We start from the raw sequence: 23,528 nt of genomic DNA on the forward strand, positions 1-23,528 counted from the left end.
ACATTCAGTTATGTAAAAGTCAGATGGAAAAAAATGTGTATATCAGTTTTACAAGTAACATTTTATTTAAGATATTTCTCATTTCATTTTTATTTAAGATTAAAATCATTTCTCATTGCGTAGGAAAAACTTCGTAAATGACAACCAATTCGAATGTTTATAAAGTCAAATTTAAGTATTAATCGATAATGAAAATGAACTCGATCAGACTGTGTACCGGTTAAGTCTTCAAAATAGCTGACAGCCAGATTCTATTCATTACTTAAAATGTTTTAATAATAAATAATAACTATTTATTTGGGCAGTAGACCACTACTAACCTGAAGTATTTTTTTTTTCTGCTTTCATTTTCAAAAGATTTCTAGTAAGATTTCTAGTAGGGAAACGGGTAGACAATGTTTTGGTTTCGATTCTAACTGATGGCACCTAAGTAATTTTTTTAAACTTGAAATTAGTACTATATATATATATATATATATATATATATATATATATATATATATATATATATATATATAGTGTATGTGTGTAATATTCAATAGGGAATTCGCTCTGTAATAATAATACGAAATCTCAACGAATTAAAATATATTTAAACGTATTTTACAGCCAGGTAAGGCCGGGCGTTCCCTGCTAGTTAGAAAAATTAAACTACTTGATCAATTTATGTGATTTTTGGTGTATGATATTTTCTTTCTGTCACGGGTACGTACATATCTTTATTTTTGTTAGGGCAACTTCTGTAAAATTCCTAAACTGTCATTGTCTTGTGTCTTATTTCTTGCTTATATAAAATTATTATTATCATCATCACCATCATCATCATCAATATAATAATAGGATAGCGTGTGTGTTAATTATTTTGTGTGTCAAGCTTACATCCGAGTGACTGTCGTTTAATTGTTATGAACTTCCATTTCTTGTAATAAATAATTTTATCAAGAATTCTCCATAAGTTTTGGCTTCGGTTTCGATTATAGCTGATGGCACTCAAGTTCTCTTTTTTTTATAAATAATTTTACCAAGAATTCTTCATTAGTTTTGGTTTCGGTTTCAATTATAGCTGAAGAACTCAAGTTATATATATATATATATATATATATATATATATATATATATATATATATATATATTTCATAAGTTTTGGTTTCAGTTTCGATTCAAGCTGATGGCCGGACGTCCCTCCTAGCTAAGATAAATAATTTTGCAATTTTAACAACAGAGCTACAATAATAGCAAATCGTCTCCATTTACGCTGAACATTTACAGAATGCCAACATCAATATATTACATATGAATGAGTACCCTGTGGAATTTCCACAGGTCCCGCTAGTTATTATTATTATTATTATTATTGTTGTTGTTGTTGTTGCTGCTGTTATTATTATTGTTGTTGTTGTTGTTATTATTATTGCTGTTTTTATTATTGTTGTTATTATTTTCATTATTGCTGTTGTTACTATTATTGTTGTTGTTTTTATTATTATTATTATTGTTGTTGTTATGATTATTGTTGTTATTATTTTTTATTATTGTTGTTGTTACTATTATTATTAATATTGTTGTTATTATTATTAACTATTATTATTATTGTTATTATTAATTATTATCATTAATAATTATTATTATTATTAATTATTATTATTATTGTTGTTGTTTTTATTATCATTATTATTGTTGTTGCTGTTTTTATTATTATTATTGTTATTTTTGTTGTTGTTACTATTATTGTTATTATTATTGTTATTAATAATATTTTTTTATTATTGTTGTTGTTTTTGATGTTTTTATTATTATTGTTGTTGTTGTTTTTGTCGATGTTTTTATTATTGCTGTTATTTTATTGTTGTTGGTGTTGTTGTCGTTGTTATATTAAATTTACATATATACAAAAAAAACTAGTTCATAACATTTTATTACCGATTGTAGAAGTCGTAATAAAAAGAGAAGCAGAAAGAATGCTTTTTATTTGCTTTTTAACTCCTTACTACTCGCTAATAGATACTTTTTTTGTTTCTGGAAAGAAAATGACCGTGTTAAATATTTATAATAAACCAACAAAAAATTTGTTATAATATTTAAAATTGAAATTAATTTATAAACATGTTGGTACTTATTTAGACGTGCACTTATTTAGCAAAGCAAAAAGAAAGAAAAAACACATTTATCGTATATCTATTAATGGTATATCTGCTTATGAAGACGTTATATTCCAAAAATGATAAGAAATGATCAAGTAGTTTTTTTTTTATTTAAAAAAATCAAATTTTACGATTTTTAGCGATTAACTATTTTAACAGCTATTTATGAGCGATTGCTTCTGGAGAGATTATATGTATGTAAATTGAATTTAATTGAGATAATAAATTTGTATTTTCCTCGTATTATTTCTAATTTAATATCTTTGTTTATAAAATAGATTAAATGGAATGTTCAACGGTTTCTATTGTTCTCGTTGATTCTAAAAATGATCTTACTATCTTTTTTTTTTTTTTTGACTAAAACATGTTTTTGTTATTTTTCAGAATTTGTTCACTTGTGCAAACTAATCCAATAACCATGTTTTTACACTAACTGATATCCATCTAAAATATCTAATATACATATCGCTGAATATTATATTTCACAGAAAACACCTAATTTTATGATTGTTTAATGATTCCTATACCAAATAAGACATCGAAAACAGTATTTGAAGGGTTTCGGTCATTAAGATTTTATTGGTAATATCATAATTCAATTCCAGGCTGCGATATTAAAATCCGCATCGATGTTCTGAGGGACGTTGCTGAAATTAAGAATGAAATAAATTGGATTAAACAAAAATAAATAAATAAATAATAATGTCGAAATCGACTGGTATCACATCAAATAGTCAAAAAGGGTCGAGGAGAATGGAAAGACCGAGGAGAGAAAGCATTAACTAGACCTCCACTGCTTGACTGCAAAAAAGATTGCGGTCTTGGTGAGATTTATTGCATCCAAAATTCCACTGATGACCAATGGCCATTGCTAGTTAGGAGTCAATTGTAAGCGGCTATTGCGATGATCGAAAGAGATGGAGAGTACTAGAAATTGGGGGAGAATCACTCAAATTCCAATGAATACCACCAGTTGTTGTTAGTGGGCAATCTTTGATGATGACTTGTGTGAGAACTCCTAGTGAGTACAAATAGTAATAATAATAATAAGAAGAAGAAGAAGAAGAAGAAGAAGAAGAAGAAGAAGAACAACAACAACAACAACAACAACAACAACAACAACACCGGACTCAACAGAAACAAAACACTTCTGGGGCAAGATATGAGGGAATCTTCAAGACCAAACAGAAATGTCAAATGGTTGAAAAACATGAGAGAAGAACTTTAGGAAATTGGAGAAGGAACTAAAAAAGAAGTCAATAAAGAAATTCTAAGACCCAACATGAAGGGCTAATGCAAACTGAGAATATCCACAAAACAAACGCGCCAGAATGGACGACTAAAAGAAAAAAATCTAATATAAAAGGACACAGAAAAGATAACGATCCCAAGCAACTACAGACCAATAACATGTTTACCAACCATGTGGAAAATCCTAAATCATGGACTATCTCTCGATGAACAAAAAAGATGTCTTAAAAGGTGAAAAGGCAGCACATTTTTAAAAAAATCCTGAAGGAAGTAAAAATTAGAAAAAAGAACACAGCCTTGTCATGGACAACCTGAAGCTATTTGCAAAAAGCAAAAAGAAACTGGAAAAACTAATAAACACGATCAGAAGCTTCAACCAAGACATTCAAATGGAATTTCAAAAGGGAAGTATGCATTGTTAGAAATGAAAAGCGGATAACTGGAGACATTGGAGAGCTTGTAACATCCAAAGAAAGATTTGATAAGGGTGCTTGAAGAACATGATAGCTATAAATGTTTTGCAGTTCTGAAAAAATTAAAGAAATAATTGGAAAAGAATGCCTTAACAGAACAAGAAAACTCTTAGAAACGAAATTATATAGAAGAAATATAAAGGGCTAATAAGATACTTGGGCCTATTCATATGCAGAACCAAAGAAGAATTTAAATATCTTAATCAGAAAGCTAGGAAACTAATGACCTTGAACAATACACTACACCAGAAGATGATAGTGATGGACTCTACGTGAAAAGGAACGAAAAAAGGGGAAGAGGACAGCTAAGTACATGAGACTGTGTGGAAGGCACAAAAAAGATTTGGCAATTTACATAACTCAGAACACAGAAATACTGATTAACATATCAAGAGACATGGTCAAAATGAAACAGAATCTCTACTGAAAGTTGCACAGAACAATACGATAACAACTAACTGCATTAAAGCTAAAAGAAATCAAACCCAGTAAATATAGACTCTGTGGACAAAGAGATGAAACAGTAAATCACATAAGTAAATGCAGCAAGCTAGCCCAAAAGGTATACAATAACAGGTACGATTGCATGGGAAAGTAATACACTGAGAACTATGCAAACGACTGCATTTTAAACACACAGACATAGTATAGACACTAACTCAAGATAGTATTGGACAACGAAAATCATAAAATCCTCTGGGACATGAAGGTACAAATTGACAAACTCATCCAAGCAAGAAGACCGGACGTCATAGTAGCTAACAAGATGGGAAAAGGCTGCAAAATTGTATATTTTGCTATCCCAGCAGACCACAGAGTAAGGATTAAAGGAACTGAAAAACGAAGCCAATACACAGAATTTGCCAGAAAACCGAAAGGGATATGGAACATGAAAAAAGTTGATATGATACCAATAATTGTAGAAGTACTAGAAACAGTCTCAAAAAAACTTCAAACAAAGTGGAAGAAATTAGAATCAAACCAAAGAGTGAAACTATATGATGAACGACGATGATGAAACCTATATGATGAACGACGATGATGAAAACAGCTTATAACCACACAAATCATAGACAAGACCAATAGTTATTGCCAGTGAGAAATCAATGGTATGTGGCTTTTGTGATAAAACAAAGTCTTTTGCTATGGTTATCGAAAAAGGTGGAGAATATTAGAAATCTAAGACTTGTTGTCACTCAGACTCCAGAGAGCAGCAATCGTTATTATTAGTGAGCAATCATAGCTGATGGCTTGTGTGAAAACTCTTAGTGAGAAACAATAATAATAAGGAAGATTAAAATAATGAGGAGGGAAAGCACTAACCAGACCTCCATTGGAAAGGTGCAGAGATTACTGATTACTGGGAATGATTTATGCCACTCAGAGAAGATCAATGATTAGTGCCAGCAAGGAATCAATGGTAAACGGGCGTTTTGATAATGCAAAATGATTTGTAATGGTTATTAAAAAGAAGTGGGGAGTGCTAGAAATCTGAAGAGACTTATTGTCACTTAGATTCTAGGGTATCATCACTGGTTGTATCAGTGAGCAATCACTGATACTAAATTGTGGGAGAACTCATAGTCAGTAATAATAATAATAATAATAATAATAATGATAATAATGATAATAATAATAATACAAGAAAAGACACGACCAAGTGAGAAGGGCAGTACACTGGGAATTATGCAAACAACTGCATCTTGAACGCACAAGACAAATGGTACAAGCATAAGCCAGCAACAGTACTTGAAAACGAGAATCACAAAATCATATAGGACATGGACATACAAACGGATAAACCCATCTAAGCAAGAAGATCGGATGTCTTAATAATTAACAAGAAAGAAAAGTCCTATCAAATCGTAGACTCTGCTATCCCAGTTGAACACAGGGTGAATATCAAAGAAAAGGAGAGACAGAGCAAATGCATACAGCTAGTCAGAGAGCTGAAAAGGATTTGGATGATGAAGAAAATCAAAATAATACCTATATTAGTAGGAGCACTAGGAACAATCCAGAAAAATTTTGAAAAAAGAATGGGAGAAATTGGAATCAAAGGAATAACTGCAAAGATACAACGAATAACAAGAATGAAAACAGTTGAAATATTAAGGAAAAGCCTTGAATGTGGAGCTTAATACACATGAGCCATATGTGCGGACCAGACAAACTGCTGTAGAGGCAAAAAATGAAGAAGCGTTACATGTAACCAAGAACACTGAAGCTACAAATCTACAAATTCTCTATTCTTTTACTCATCTCCTCCCATTGCCCCATTACCAACCCCCACCCAAAAAAAGAGTGATGCCAAGTAGTCCAGAAGGGTCAAAGAGGATGGAAAGACTGAAGAGAGAGCGCTGACCAGACCTACGTTGAACAAGTGCGAAGAGAACTGGGACCTTGGGGAGGCTTATTGCCACTCAAATTCAAGTGGAGACCAATGGCCACTGCCAACGAGAAATCAATGGTAAGCAGCTGTTGCGATAACGCAAATTTATTTGCAAATGTTACTGAAAGAGGTGGAGAGTACTGGAAATCTGGGGAGACTTGTTGTCACTCAGCTTCCAGGAAACACCACAAGTTGTTTTCAAGGAGAGATCTTTGATGACCTGTGTGACAGTTCTTTGTGAGACAACGATAATAAAAATAATGATCAACAAGAATGAAAAATCCTGCCAGATTATAGATTTTTCAGTTCCAGCAGACCATCGAGTGATGAACAAGGAGAGAGAAAAGCGAAGCAAATACATGGATCTGGCCAGAGAGTTCAAAGGAGTATAGAAGCTGAAGAAAGTCAAGATAACACCAGTAATAGTAGGAGTACTAGAAACAATACCGAAAAAAACTTTGAAAAAAAGAATGGGAGAGATTGGAATCAGAGGGATGACTGAGAAGATACAACAGATAACAATAATGAAAACGGCTAAAATATTACGGAAAACTCTTGAATGCGGAGATTAACACATGAGCTAGTGCAGAAGCCGGACATACAGAAACTGCCACAGATGTGAAACACATGGAGTCATGAAAACTGAAACTGTATAATTATAAGTTAACCCTGCGCCCCTTACTTCCATTGTATGTGTGTCACCATAAACTCCACATCAAAAAAGGAAGGAGGGTCAAGAAGGATGGAAAGATCGAGGAGTTAAAGCACTAACTAGACCTCTGCTGGATGAGTGCACAGCAGAGGACTGGGACTTTGGGGAGGTTAAGTGTGGTGTAAATGAAGAAAAAAGAAACAAGAACGACCGACCGCGTTTTTGTGTGGCTTACCTCGTGTTCATAATGAAGAAGAAAGAAACAAAAATGACTGCCCTGTTTCTTTATATGCCTACAGGGTGACCACGAGGTATGCAAATGAGATGCTCCTGATTGGAGATAAAAGAGGAGTGATTTGGGGAAGGAGTGCATTCTGAAGTTAGATTGCGAGCAGAGAAGTTGTATTTGTAGAAGAGAAAAGTCGGATTCGGGGAGAGAACAACTAAAGTTGCAGAAGTTCGTTTTGGAGTGGAGAGAAGATGCGTCAAGTGGTGACCAGAAAGTGAAAGTTGGGACAGCAGTGTCACGCAACCGACAAGCTATTTCGGCGCATCAAGCAAATTAACATGGCTGAGTGGAGACTGAGCACTCAGATGTTGAGACCCTTTACTGGGGAGGGTGACCTGATTAAGTGGCTGGAGAAATTAAAAATGGTGGCGAAGCTGCAAAAGATAGAAGATGTGGTCACCCTGCTGCCGCTATACTTAGAGGGGGAAGCCCTCACGATTTACCAGCAGATGCGAGATGAAGACAAGGAAGACCTTGCCTAAGTGGAGCAAAGGCTGAAATTGGCCTTCGCTGAGGGCCCATTTGAAGCACTTGGCAAGCTGTCAAGTATGAGGTGGACCGTCGAGTCCATTGACATCTTTGCGGCAGAGATCAGGAGACTGGCAGGGTTGGCTGGTTACGTGGGGAGGAGCCTGGAGATGACGGTAAAGCTGTACCTAGTGAACGGCTTCCCAGAGGAAATCTCTGCGAACATGCAGAGAATCACGGGGATCCATTCTATGGAAGTGGACGATCTCTTGGTCCACGCCAGAGTCCTAGTGAAAAATGTTAAAAGCCCAATCGTGGCTGCAGCTGTGAGTGGAAATATGTGCATGAGGCCTCACTTGAATGAGAGGCAGCCGGCGAGGCGACAGGAGGGGAGACCTGCCATCAAGTGTTTCCGGTGCCAGGGTCCTCATCTGATCAAGGACTGCAAAGAGCCGAGACCGGGGATCATGTGCTACCGATGTGGACAAGTGGGGCATATTAGCCGCTATTGTGTTGCTGCACGGGACCAGGGAAACGAGTGAAGGGGAGCTATTGCGCCAGTGGTTACCCCTTCTGTGTGGAAATGGCGCATAATGGAACATTGCCTCGGTTACCGGTGGTAGTCAATGGGAAGAGAGCCATAGCCCTTGTCGACACAGGCTGCACTACAACGTTGTTAGCGAGGAATGTCACGAGGTCATGGAGCGGAACCAGGATTATTAGGACCGTGGATGGCAGGGATGTGAAATGCCTAGGAGAGACGACAGCGGAAGTAATGGTGCAAGGGGTTCCCATTGGACTGCAAGCCCTAGTGTTGAATCATCTGGTCGGTGGTGTCGACGTGATTATAGGTATGAGTGCAATTAACCGACTGGGGGGCGCTACGTTAAGAGGGGGCCAAGTGACGTTTGGACGTCTCGGCGCAGCGGGGATGGCAGGAGTGGAAGGTGATAGAACCGTCAGAACCCCAAAACCGGAGGTTTGCTGCATTGAGGACAAAGATTTCCTGGCGAAGTTTGATGGCGTGAGGTGGACGGTGGAATGGAAATAGATCTCCGGGCCCCCAGAACTACAGAATAAGGTGGGCTGCTATGAAAACACCCTGCGAGGAGAAATAAGAAAAGGATTCGAGGAAGAAGTGGAGAGGTGGATAAAAGAAGGAATTCTGAAACCGTGGACAGGGGAAGAAAAAGGAGTGTTGCCACTACTGGCGGTTGTTCAGCCTACCAAAAACATGATTAGGCCCGTGCTGGATTTTAGGGAATTGAACAGACACGTAGCCTTCCACACTGGAATGGGGATCGACGTATGTGAGGAGGTCATGAGGAAATGGAGAAGAATGGGGCAGGCCACTAAGATTGTCGATCTGAAATCGGCATATCTTCAGATCCATGTAGATAAAAAACTCTGGCAGTACCAACTGGTCCGGTACAAGGGGCGGGTGTATTGTCTGACGAGGTTAGGCTTTGGGCTGAGTTCAGCCCCCAAAATTATGACTGTCGTGCTGAAGACAGTGCTGAGCAAAGACTGTACAGTGGAGGAGGCCACTAGTTCGTACATTGACGACATCCTGGTGGAGGAGGCAGAGGTGACAGCAGAGAAAGTAAGAAGCCATGTCGAGAAGTATGGGTTAACTGCAAAACCGGCGGAGGCCCTAGATAGAGGAGCGGTGCTGGGGTTGAAACTAAGGCGAGATGGAAAAGAAAGCCTTGTCTTCGAACGAGGGAATGCAATACCCGAAGTCGGATCTGAGCTGACGAGGCGAGAACTCTTCTCAGTCTGCGAGAGGCTGGTCGGGCACTATCCTATCGCTGGCTGGCTAAGGATAGCATGCAGCTTTATTAAACGACAAACAGGCACTGATGGCTGGGAGGGCCGTGTGATGAAGGAGATCAATAACATGCTGCAAGAAGTCATTGCGAGAGTGAGGAATGAGGACCCAGTGAAAGGGAAATGGTATGTCAGCGGCGAAGACGCGGGTGTGGTTTGGTGCGATGTCAGTAACCTGGCGTTGGGCGTCGTACTAGAGATAGGAGGTGTAACTGTGGAGGATGCGGCATGGCTAAGAAAAAACAACGACTTCTCCCATATCAACATAGCAGAACTAGATGCTACTATAAAAGGAATCAATCTGGCCCTGAAATGGGGATTGAAAATAATTGAAGTCAAAACCGATTCGGCAACGGTAGCGTCGTGGATTCGGTCGGCAGTAACTGGCGATAAGAGAGTTAAGACCAGGGGTGCTGCGGAAATGCTGATCAAGCGCAGACTCGGAGCGCTCACCGACCTGATAGCAGAATTCCAGTTGAGAGTCTCTGTTGTGTTGGTCCCGTCAGAAAAAAACAAGGCGGATTCGATGACACGTGTGAAGAAGGCCTGGCTGCAGGAGGGAAAAGAGGTCTCCTCGGTATGCTGTGCAGGGGAAGAAGTCAAAGAGTCACACGAAATGCACCATTTTGGTCGAGAATGAACGTTATTCCTAGCCAGAGAGGTTCACCCGGAGACCACCGAGGAGGAGGTTAGGGAGGTGGTGGAGAACTGTCGAGAGTGCCAATCAATTGACCCTGGACCGTCCAGACACGAAGCAGGAGAGCTACACGTTACGGAGGACTGGAAGCGATTGGCCATTGATGTGACACACTATCGCCACAAATTGTATCTGTCGATGGTCGACTGTGGACCGGGAAGTTTTGCCATCTGGAGAGAGATCAGGGCAGAAGCTGCATGGGCGATCGGAGGGGTCATCGAGGAGATATTTTTGGAGAGAGGGCCGGTTGAGGAACTCTTAATGGACAATGGCCCCGCTTTCCGATCAGAAGCCTTTAAAGGGGTGTGCGATAAGTGGGGAGTAAGGCAATTTTTCAGAGCAGCGTATCGGCCGAGTGGCAACGGAATAGTGGAGAGGAATCATCGCACCATTAAAGCCGCTGCGGAAAAAAGCAACGTATCACACATAGAGGCGGTGTTTTGGTATAACATCTCGCCGAAGACCAAACAAGATGAGACAACTGTGCCTCATAGGGCCGTTTTCACATATAAGTGGCGGCATCTGTGCAACAAAACAGCAGGAATTGAGAGTGAAGAAGTCACTATCAAAGTAGGTGAAGAGGTGTGGGTGAAACCCCCCAATGCACAGTGTACCACTCGTTGGAAAAGAGGGGTCGTAACAGGATTGCAGTCGAAGAACAATGTGATGGTGAATGGCGTTCCCCGGCATATCTTATACCTGCGTCGTGTGACATTGCAGGTATGCAGTGAGGGCAGTGAAGAAGGGGAAATCGAGGGCCACCGAGAAGCAAATGATGCTGCTCAACCTGACTTAGGCCCGCGTTGTAGTGAACCTGAAAACGTTAACCCCCGAGAAGTTGTCCCCCAGAGGCCTCGACGTGAGAGGAGGCGACCTGCTTGGATGGAGGATTACGAAGTATCCTATTGATCTCGAAGATCAGGGGGGCATGTGGTGTAAATGAAGAAAAAAGAAACAAGAACGACCGACCGCGTTTTTGTGTGACTTACCTCGTGTTCATAATGAAGAAGAAAGAAACAAAAATGGCTGCCCTGTTTCTTTATATGCCTACAGGGTGACCACGAGGTATGCAAATGAGATGCTCCTGATTGGAGATAAAAGAGGAGTGATTTGGGGAAGGAGTGCATTCTGAAGTTAGATTGCGAGCAGAGAAGTTGTATTTGTAGAAGAGAAAAGCAGGAGGGGAGAGAAAAGCTAAAGTTGCAGAAGTTCGTTGTGGAGTTGAGAGAAGACGCGTCAACTGGTAACCAGAAAGTGAAAGTTGGGACAGCAGTGTCACCCAAGCGACATTAAGTGCCACCTAAATTCCAGGGATTCTTTAAAAAGATCTCTTGTGGGAATATATGAAATAACGGGTGAATGCCTGTCATTCAGTAGGTTTCTTCATCCCTAACGAAAAGAAAATGATAAGATTTTTTTAAGTCAAATCGAAGATAGCAAAATATAAAATAGGTTGAGCCGAGAAAATAATAGGATAAAACATTTGTGTTGTGGGTATTCACGCATACAAAAGATATGAACTCTTCCAAACAATTTAAAGATACCGAGAGGTACAGACTCTTTAAGGCGTGTATGTATTCCTTAGTACGCCATATTGGTGTTAAATACTACGACTCTCCTTCTCTACGTAGTCTGTATTTTTATAAGTACAAACGCCTTTTTCTAAACCATACTTGTGTCCGAGTATTTCTTAATAACCGTTTCGGGCCACAACAGATAGAAAAGAAGGTTTACTAAAGAAAAGATAAAAGGTGAACAGAGTAATTTAGTAATCTCTAGGTTGAGCGAACAAGTTTTGTGAGATCTCGTTAGTTCTCGTTCTTTTTATAGAAAAAGAAGACAGTTCCATTCTTTTTGGTTTAGTGCTATTGGAAGCCAGGTGATCTTCTGGACTTACCTCTCGGAGGGGATCATAAAGGCATTCGGCGGTATTAATGATATATTTGTGTTTCGCTTTATAAGCTTGCTTATCGTCTGACGACTTATTTCCATCAGTTGATCTAAATAATAAGAAAAGGACATCAGAAAACGGCAAATATAATTTACAAATAGGAATATTTCAAGACAAAGTCGATCTATCTATCTTATCTATACATATGATCAAACACATCAAAAACAAAAGAAACGAAAAACAAGAACAACGTTATTATATTTTAAAAATTAATTTTCGATCAGGGAAACGTATCGTTTTGTTTTTTTTTGTTTTTTTTTTCTCAGTCAAAAAAAGATGAAGATTGCAGTTTAGACAAACCAAAATATAAGAAAAATGCTGGGACATATTTGGGGGCTTCACCGCCTGTAAGAATGCAATTTGATTGGCTATTGAAATTGACGTCATTATTTTAAAAGAATTTTAAAATTAAATTGAAACAATATCAGAAAACAGAGTATTTTTATTAAATGGTTTGGTGCTTATGCATTTTTGAGACCGCGGTATTTTTTAAGTTTTTTTTTTTTTTCAGGTTAAATTCAAATTTACAATATCTTTTTTTTTTCAATTTAATTCTTAGATGGTAGTACAGAATAGTTACAAAACACCGTCCCCTCCTCACGTTAAGAATGGCTTTCAAAATAATTACGTTATTATTTCAGAACGGTAACAAAAATGCAGATGTACTAATGAGTTTTATTAAATACAGAAACAAACAAATAAACATAATTAGAAATGACATTGTTCTCGGATACATAATATATAAGGAACATTTTATGTCATGTAATTCTTACGGCGTTAATACACGATCATGTTCTATGCCTCCTTGTGTATATTTTTCTAATCTATATATCTATAAAAGTGAAAGTGTATGTGTGTGTGGGTGTCTGTCTGTCTGTGTACATTTCTCTATGCAATAACACTGCCAATTTTCAGTCTACAAACTCGAAAGTTGATATACAGGTTATTGAGATTCGGGAAAATCTTTGTAATCCATTTTCGGCCAGAATTTTGGCTGTTAAGGGGTCAAAGTTCAATGATTTTACCTTTGAGAGCTCTATCAAACTCCTCTGACAATTTTGGGTATATAAACAACTGAAATTTTAGATATAGATTCCTTGGACATGGATCTAACTTAATAACTTGATTTGAGCCCAAAACAATAAATGTTAAGGTGTCATAATAGGGATCAAAGTTTAAAAATTGACCGCTTTTTTTTTTTTTTTTTTACTCAACATACACCTTCAAACACCCGGGCAACGCTAGGCTGAAATGCTAGTTTTAAAATAGAGTAAAATTTATAACTTTCAATAGATAATCATATTGGTTTACTTAAATATGACATTTTTTAGCTTTTTAAAAAGTCTTTTACAATAATTATATTTTTTATAATAATAATCAAGTAATTAAAAAATTAAGCAATAATTAAATTCTTTTACAATAATTACGTCAATTCAATAGCCAATCAAAGTACATTCTTACAGGCGGTGAAGCCCGAAATATGTCCCACTATTTTTCTCCTATTTTGGTGTATCTAAATTGCAAGAGGGTCAAGAAGGGATGAAAAATTATGAAGATGTAAGGGAGAAGAACGGAGATATTTCTTTTTTCTCACTTACACATGCTACTAGGACGTAACGGGCTACTAATTGCGACCATGCCTAAGAAAGATTAAGATGTTGGTTTACGTTGCATTTGAAATTCTGCATATCAGTGCAGTTTGGGAAGCAAGTAGCAGGAAGGAAATTCCAAAGTCTTGCTGTTCTAGAGAAGAAGCTATATATTGAGTAGAAAATTTTCTGACATTTAGGGACCTCAACAGTGAAGGGGTGTGATTTTGTTGCCAAGCGGGTTTGTTGAGGATATGTACGTCGAGGGGGTACACATGCAGTGAGTTCATCAGAGCACAGGGAGGCAACATTGTGGCGATGAGACAGGGGCTGGAGCTTAGTTCACAAAGTGGGACCTATTAGATTGCAGACCTGTTTTGAACCCTATCCAAGAGAGAGAAAGACCAGTGGTAGCTGCACCAGCCCAATGTGGCAACAATACTCAATACATGGGCGAATGGTGGCCTTATAGAGGTACAGAATACTCTCAGATGTGAGCAGTTTTCTAGCATGATAGAGGCAGCCCACCTTCCTTGCAGCAGTCTTTGCAATGTCCTCAATGTATTTATTCCAGTTCATATTTCCTGTGAAAGTTAAGCTGAAGAGTTTGAAGGAAGAGTTTTTAGGTAGGCAGTTATTTGTCATGGATATCGGTGGTTGTAGAGGTTTCTTATAATTGTTAAAGGAGAGCAACTTAGTCTTATTAGCATTAAATGTCATCATTTATTTATGTCCCCATTCCATAATGGTATGGAGGCACTTTTCTAATGATTCAGCCATTATCTTAGATTTGTGTACATCTGTCTTCCATCATGCATGTTATAGGGCGTTGTATCATCAGAAAATATACCCATCTTGGACTCAATATTATTGGGGTCATCGGTAAATATCAAGAATAATAATGGTCCAAGGATCGGCACCTGAGGCACTCCCGCATTAATGTTATGCTGCTTGGATGAACATCCATCAATGACAACCTGGATAGTCCTATTGTCTAAGAATGATCTAATTATACTTAGTATTTGTCCAGTTATACCATATGATTTAATTTTCATTAGCAGAACATGGCCAGAAGTCTGTGGAAACAGCTCACAGACCTGGTCGCCCACCCTTCTGCCATTGATGAGGCATCTGTCCGTCAAGTTGAGGCTGTCATTTTGGAAGATCGGTGCATTACTATTCGCCAAATAGTCCAAGATGTCAAGATTAGTACAGGGTCTGTGGAAACTATCATTCATGACCATTTGCATATGCATAAGTTGTCTGCCAGATGGATTTCCAGGTTGCTCACACCATTCCAGAAGCGAGAACACGTCGAGTGCTTGAGGATGAATTTGGAGATGTGCCAAGAAGATGAGTCAAAGTTTTTCAAAAGACTGATTACACAGGATGAAACCTGGGTCCATCACTATGATCCAGAGACCAAAGCCCAATCAATGCAATGGAAGCACTTGGACTCGTCACCTCCAAAGAAGGTAAGGGTGCATCCCTCCACTGGCAAGGTCATGCTCACAGTCTTCTGGGACCAGGACGGAGTAGTGATGACAGATTTTCTGGCAAAGGATACCACAATTACAGGAGCCTATTATGCTTCATTTTTGAGGAAATTAAAGGAAGCTATCAAAATCAAGAGGCGGGGCAAGATCAGCAAAGCTACCCTCCTCCTGCAGGACAACTCTCTGGTCTACAACTCGCATGTCGCCAGATCAGAAGCACGGGCGTGTGGTTATGAAATTCTCCCCATCCGCCCAACTCTCCTGACCTTGCACCCTCTGACATTCACCTCTCCCCAGCCATGAAGTTGTTTTTGAAAGGAAAGCGTTTCCCAGATGATGCAGCCTTGATTTCTGAAGTGACGTCGTGGTTGGAGGACCAACCTGGGATGTTCAACAAAAACGGTCTCCAGAGCTGCATCAAACTATGGGAGAAATGCATAAATCTGGGTGATTCCTATGTAGAGAAAGACTAATAACTGTGCCAAGTTTTGTTGCTCTACTGCTATGGGAAGTGGGTCAGGGGCATTACTTATTGCCCGCCCGTCATATATTCGTTCACAAATGACTGTTAAAATATTTGGTTAAGATAACACTATTAATGTATATTAAAAATTCAAAAGATGCCATTAATGTATGATTAACAAATGAGTTAAGATAAGGTCAATAGCATAGAAAATATATGCAGTGATTTGAAGTTTTGGGGGGGTTTTTTTTACAAGGTGGTCATCACTTATCAAGGCCCAGAAGCCACTCGGGGATAAGGGTTATTGCATGTACAGTAAGTTAATGTTGAGATTTGATAAAATGTCTACTTAAGAAGGCGATTGCCATAGAAGTAACGATTAAACAAAGGCTCGCAACGTCTCTCCTGTGGGAGAGAGGTTGCAGGGAAGAGAAAAGTGCATCCCCCCACTTAGCCAAAAAGCCTATTTTGTACTTTGCCAAGGCAGGATAGAATGTTTTTAGCAGCTCCTGCCAAATGTGGCAACAGTACTCCATCCTCGGACGTACTTGGCTTTTATATAAGTAGAGAATTGCATCAGCAGTGAGATATCTTCTGGAGCGGTAGAAGGATCCTACCATTTTTCCAGCGACCTTGGCAATAGACTTGAATAGTTAATAATTTCAAAGCTAGTGAAGATGTTTCCCATTTTTGCAGTGACGCAATTCAAAATTGCAGGCGTTTAGGCAAAAAGACAGCAGAAGAAAACAAAAAAAGAAGGAAAATGAAACAATCTTTTAGAATCCATAAAAGAAATCGATTAAAAAAGGAATTCAGAGTTCAGATTTCAATAAAAACAATATTTAAATAAAGAAAATTTAAAAAAAAAAACAAGTTCTCTCTTCGGTTATTTAACAGCCTTAATAATCTGCAAAAACATTGAAAGTAGATTTATCAATCTTTTATGAATTGCGGGTGAACAAGAAATGTATGTGAGAAGGAGCATAAAAATATTCAATAAATGACGAGGTGTCAAAATATATTATCCATTGCAATAGCTCTTATTTAAACGCAGTTGGTTTTTAAAAAATTTTTTTTTTTACTTTTGTTAGTTTGAAGAGATCAAGGGGCTCCTTTCTGGGGCTAACACTTGATTCTATTATAGTTTAAATTTATATCCGAGGGCTCTTTTAAGAATAGACACTGTTCCCTTATGGCTGCTATATGTATTTCCTTACAGCTTGGTTTTCCAGGGATTGCTTCTAAGTATTTCTGAAGGTTCTTTTTTATTAGGCCAGTTGCTCCTGTCACAACTGGTATAATGTTTATTTCTTTCAGAGGCCATGTTGTTTTTAGATGATTTTTTAGGTCCTGATATTTTGTTATCTTTTCCCGTTCAGCTCTATTAAGGCCAAAGTCGTTTGGAACTGTGACGTCGATAACACTGGTCAACAAAAAGAAACTTTTTAAAAGGTGTCTGATATTTTTTAACTGATTTACTATATTTTTGCCATGCTAAATCTAGAAATAACATCCATTTTGCTCTCGGAGGTCAAATTTTTTTGTATATTTGAATTTAAAATTATGCGACTTATATTTTTTAAAACAATGTTTTCAACATTTACTAATGATGTTTCAATGGCAACATGTCAGTTTTTATGATAAAATTGCTGTATTCTAACAAAGAATCATTCCAACAGTAGCCCGCCATCATCATCATGTCCCACCTTCCCTGGTAGCGTGATTTCATTTCTCTCAAGTACTGGTGAAAGCGCTCTCCATGCTCATCGCTTAAAGAGCAAAGATTTCCGGGAAAGCGGTCCATGTGCGAGTACAGGTAGTGCATTTTTATGCTCATATTGGAGCCAAGGTTCCTAAAGACCACTAACATGTTTGCTACTAGATCTTTATAGTTCTCTGCTTTTGTGTTGCCTAGGAAATTTATCACGACCTGAACAAAGCAATTCCACGCTTGTTGCTCAACAGGATTCATGGTCTCCTCAAACGCGGGAGAGTTTTTGATCAGCTGCCTAATTTGAGGACCATCAAAAATACCAGCTTTTAATTTTTCAGTTGACAAATTGGGGAAGGTTTTACACAGAAACTGAAAACACCGTCCATCTTTATCCAGGGCTTTTGTGAATTGCTTCATCAAACCGAGCTTTATGTGCAGTGGAGGAAATAAAATACGTCCCCTGTCAACTAGAGGCTTGTTTATCAGATTTTTTGCTCTATAAATTGCAAGCTCTTCACGTACTGGCCATTCTTTTTTCACGTAATGTTGAGTACGATCCCTACTATCCCAGAGGCATAAAAAGCATGGGTATTTGGTAAATCCAGACTGTTGACCAAGCAAGAAGTTGACCATTTTTAAGTCAACGCAAATCAGCCATTTATGTTGGTCATAAGAAATTTTTTCTAGGACGTACTTAATTGCTTCATGCTGTTCTTTTAATGTTGTCGAATGTGCCAATGGCACAGATGCAAATTGATTTCCATTGTGTAACAACACACATTTCAAAGACCTTTTTCTGCTGTCGATAAAAAGTCGCCAGATCGTTTAGTTCGTTTTGGGAAAACAATTTTGGCTGCTCATCATTGTCATCGGGAAAGGATGCATCATGATGATCATCGGTAGTGGTAATGCTTTGAGTTTCATCCTGGCTACTGCTGCTTTCTTCAATACTTGTATCTTCAAATACAGGTACGGGAATTTCTTCACTATGAGGAGTAGGGCGCGTAGCTGACGGCAGATTGGGATACTCCAGTGTTGTGCGATTTTTTCTGTTAATCCCCATGACATTGATAGCACAAAAGTAGCAATCGGTTGCATGATTTGAAGGCTCTGGCCAAATCATGGGGATGCCAAAGTTCATGGACTTTCGCGTGCCTTTGCTCCATTGACGGAGATGCTCTGTGCATTTTTGCAAACCATGTGAGGTGCCCAACTTTTGTCTTGATCGCCGAGCTTCATGCTAAAATATGCATAGTAAACGCGCTTGATAAAGGTGGTGACAGTATTGCGATTTGGTGCAAATGTGTATTCACCACAAGCATAGCAAAAAACATCTGGCTTATTTACACACATTCTTCGAGTCGCCATTGTATACCTGAAAAAAAATTAAAAATTAAATTTCTGTACGTTGTCTCCATGAAATTTAAAGTCTGTATCAAAAAAAATTCGACACAATAATATCTATGTCCTGCGAACAGTTTTAATCGCACAGTAATGAAATAATTTGACTGAAACACACAGAACCAATACGTAAGACTTACCTTCTCGTCTGCTTTCATATGTTGGTGTGGTTTAATAACAAGTTTTACCATTAAATTCCCGTATGGGCCAAATAAAGTCTTATCTTATCTTTAAATATCGCATAATAATCGCAAAACTTAGACTCCCTAATTAAAATTTAATCAAAAATTGTTTATTCAAATGCTTTCTTCTTTGTATTGCTAGTGCTAAAAAATTTTAATTTGTTCAGGTAATAGAACTTTAAACGGTAAATGGTTAATACTTCTGTTGTACCTTTCTCGGGTATTTAAAGGTTAAAAAATAGAAAATTAACGATAGGCTAAAATGTCGACCTGACCCAGCAAAAAGAGTGTTATTTTGGATTCAGCACATCAAAATTGTCCAAAATTAGCTTACAAAACTGAGACACCAAATTTGCTGTTGACCAGTGTAATCAGTGCAGTCCTTTCGGGCTGTTGTCTATGTTTATATATCCAGTTAAAACTTCAAAAATACACAACAAACCTCTATTAAGTTGGTAAGGTTTTTATCAGCATAACCAAAAAAAAAAAAAATAATAACTAAATATTCATCCTTTGAGGGTGAAATGCTCATTAAATGTTATCAAAAATTAAATATTATCATATACTAGCGGACGGGGCCGGGGCTTTGCCCGGTCATGAAATACGCTTGAATATGATATTTTAATTTGTTCAAATTTCGTATATATTATTATAGAGTCGTGATTTCAAAAGTAAAAAAAAAGTATTTGAGTGCCATCAGCTAGAATCGAAACCGAAAGCAAAACTGTAGTATTCAAAGCTGATGACGTTATCACTGTACTAACGTGGCACGCATATAAACTAATTAAAAATAAACTAATATGAATGTACAAAATATATAACGACTTTTTTTTAATTTTGACCCATTTTTGATCCCTTAAAAACTATTTTAACCGGCTAAAGACCTATAAAAGAACGGTCCATAAAAAACACTAATCATTTGAGACTCCTAGCGCTGCTTTGCAACTTTTAGTTTCGGGAGAGATAGAGTTTGAAAACATGGAGCCAGGCAGACAGACAGACAGACAAACATAGTGAGTTTTATAAATTAGATCAATACAGCCCAGAAAACTAGTTAACATTTTTGCAAATTGAAAGACACTAATTCCTGATTTGATTTACCGCATTTTAACTTTTGTCTCTCTACAAAGAAAGGAGTGTGTGAGAAACTTAGTTTTAATAGTGCTCTGGAGCCATCCTTCATTTTATTTGCCGCTTTCAGTAGCGCTCTGGAGGTCTCCTGAGTTTTATTTTTTTCACTGCTCACTTAAAAAAAAAAGTTATTTATCTTCTCAGTGGAGGAAGGATGAGAATCTTCATACTATTTAACATTTCGTATTTAGTTTATTATAGCTTTTATTTATTTTATTTTAGTATTATAACCCCGGGCAATGCTGAATAGCCCTGTTAGTTATAACAGATGTATTGGGTTCCAGGAAAATAGACTAAACCAGTTAGCTTAAAATATATGTAAGGATTAATATATCAAGATTCATTATTATAAAAACCTTTCTGTTCATTCTCACATTGGAGAATTTCTAGTTTTGCTAGAAGATGCGCAAAAAGCAACGGAAAGGATAATTTCATTAGAAAAATGAACGGGAAAATCCGATAGAAAAAAAAACTTTTCAATATATGTATTACTATACGCAAGCACTTGTACCCACTCTACGTAAATACCCCCGACAAACCCGACAAGCAGTAAAATCCCACCCCTTCACACTAGAGATGCCTAGATGTAAGAGAGCCTTCTACTCCAGTAGCTTCTTCCTCAGAACCGCTAGACTTTGGAATTCCCTTCCAGGTTCCTGCTTCCCCAACTGTACTGACATGCAGAAGTTCAAGTGGTCAAAAAGAACCTATATTTTGAAACCAATAAAATATGCCCAAATTTGCCTACATTTTTATATATAGTGTCCTGGCAAGCTAGCTTCAGTTTTGCTGCTTTGAGGTGAATTTTGCTTAAGTTTTTTTTGTTTTTTGCTTCCCTGTGACCTTGTCAGGCCACTAATAAGAAGAATTTTGTATTTTGCTTGAAGCATTGTGTGAAATATGAGATGGCTATGTTGGAGGGCTATGGCAATGCAGTATATGGAAACTATGTAGAAAATTAATAATGATGAAAATATTGAAAGAATTCAATAATTTTAATTACACACATTTATTTACGAACATAGCGTGTTGCATAAGATGGTAGGTGTGTAAATTTCCCCCAAATTTCGAGAATACATATCTTCTTCAAGGGGAGGACAAGAAGCATAAACAGCTCTCGAATGTGGCTAAATTTGGTAGACCCCTACATCCAAGTTGCACTGTTCCTTGTTCGAGATGAAACAGCAAAAAATAAAAATATAATAGTAGATAAATAGAGATAAAATTGTTTTTCTTGTCATTGTATTATGTTTCTTCAATAGTCACCAACTCCATCCTGAAATTATTGTTGCAAATCCCTGCAGATTGTGAGGCCTTAAGATCTAGCTTTTCTATATCATGTCAAAACATGTATATTATGAACAAATAAAATATTTTTAATGAAGATTTTGTCATTTGCCTGGAGCATTCTGCAAAGTGTGAAAACGCTGTGTTTGAAAGCTATAGCAATGCAGTGTATGAAAACAGTCTATGTAGTAAAATAAATAATGATGACAGTATTGAAGGAATTAGCAATGCCGTATATGCAGTATATGTTTCCATTATAATGACAATACTGAAGAAATTTCAATAATTTCCAATTACACATATTTATTTCCGAATATGGTGCGTCGCAGTAGATGGTAGATGTGTGAATTTGACCAAAATTTTGAAAATATATTTCTTCTTGGGCGGGGGTGGGGATAGGAAGTGTAAACAGCTCTTGAATGTGCCGACAGAATGGTTACACGGTGCAACTATGGACAGGACTCTCTTATTAACATGGCAAATATTTATTTATTTTCTTTATCCACAGCATGTAATTGGTCCAGCGGACATTATCAACATTTCATAATAAAGAACCTCAATATCTCCTCAATATCTATACTAGTAGCCGGCATTTCTTTTCTTGCTTTTAACATGTTTCATTTCGGTTCTCCTGTAGGACACGTCTCCCTGAACTGTTTTCGCTTTTTTTTTCTCTCGCTCACATGCCCCTATTCTGAATTCATAGCAGTGGGGCCGATATCAGTAGACTTTTTTTTCTATCAAAACGGTCATTAACAATAATAATTAAATCAAAGCAAAAATAATTTTCTTATTTCGAATTAATTAGTCAAGTAAAAATTCCATTTTTTTTCACTTGATTATTCAATTTAAAAGCTATTCTAGTAAAAAAAAAAAAAAAAAAAAAAAAAAAGCGACCATAATAGAGGTCAGTGTATCCAATGATACAGGGCTTAACAGAGCTGAGAGGGAAAAGATAACAAAGTATCAAGGACTTATGTATGATATGAAACAAAATTGGAAATTAAAAGACGTTTCAATTATACCAGTCATCATAGGAGCAACTGAACTTATGAAAAAGAACTTTAAAAAGTACATAGCAAGCATACCCGGTGAACCAAGTGCAAGTGAAATACAAACGATTGCACTGAAAGGGACGGCTAGAATCCTGAAAAGATCTCTTGGTTGGACTCACTAAAATAGAGGTAAATGTCAGACATCTGGTTGGATGTCCCATCCCCTAGAAGAAAAAGTTTAAGAAAAATGAAAAAAAGGGTAAATTACCTAACGATTTAATAAACAAAAATATCATAAAAACTTAATTTAACTTGAAAATACTGTAAAAAATTGGCTTTTAAATTTATTAATCAAGTCAAAATTGGCATTTTACTTGATTAAATAATTCGAAATAAGTAAAACGATATTTGTTATAATTTAATTATTTTTATTGTGCAATAATTGATATTAGTTTGAAGTATGTTAAACATTTGAAAAAAAAACATTGTTAATGACCGTTTTTGAAGAAAAAAAAGTTCATTGATATCAGCCCACTGCTACGAATTCGGTATAGGAGCATGTGAGCAATGAAAAGCGAAAATGATTCAGGGAGACATCTCCTACAGAAGAACTTTTCTTTTCAACAACATATATATATATATATATATATTATCATTATTATTATTATTATTATTATTATTATTATTTCAGTTTATCTCACCATTCTAATCTCAATGTCTGCTTGTATTCAAATGTATATCTAAGCTATGTATGTATATATTTTCTCTATATCTATCTATCTGAAGTATAAAATAACTTTAAATATCAAGTGTAGCTTTTCATATTGCGGGAATCTATGAATAAATATAATAAAACTCCCAACCCAATGTTGACTCATCGGCTGTTACATACAAAGTGTACAAATATAGCATGGTGAAGACCATAATATTCACTGGTACATAAGTATAGTCCTCGGCGGTTCCAATTTCAGAACACTTCCGGAAGCTGGATAATGCGGTCTCGGTCAGTTCTACAATGATGGAGTTGATGCACGAATTCTCTATCCCCCACCTCAACAGTGGCTTGCAGGAAAAGAACGAAAAGTAGAAAAAATAAAAGAATTCCAAAACAAAACAAAGTGAAAAT

General features: G+C 37.1%; 1 protein-coding gene across 1 annotated transcript in view; it reads right to left on the minus strand.

The window, feature by feature from the left end:
* Positions 1-2,481: 2,481 nt before the first annotated feature.
* LOC145267002 (peroxidase mlt-7-like) overlaps positions 2,482-23,528 on the minus strand; it is a 77,017-nt gene continuing 55,970 nt past the window's right edge. Inside the window, exons 12-13 of the mRNA XM_080122905.1 lie at positions 12,091-12,193; positions 2,482-2,788 (exon numbers count right to left, since the gene is read on the minus strand). Of these exons, the coding sequence (XP_079979031.1) occupies positions 2,737-2,788; positions 12,091-12,193 (155 nt within the window). The 3' untranslated portion in view covers positions 2,482-2,736. The remainder of the gene's footprint in view (positions 2,789-12,090; positions 12,194-23,528) is intronic.

This window comes from Euprymna scolopes, chromosome 4 (genome assembly GCF_053919585.1).
Source record: "Euprymna scolopes isolate OS-2025 chromosome 4, ASM5391958v1, whole genome shotgun sequence".
Taxonomy (NCBI): Eukaryota; Metazoa; Mollusca; class Cephalopoda; order Sepiida; family Sepiolidae; genus Euprymna; species Euprymna scolopes.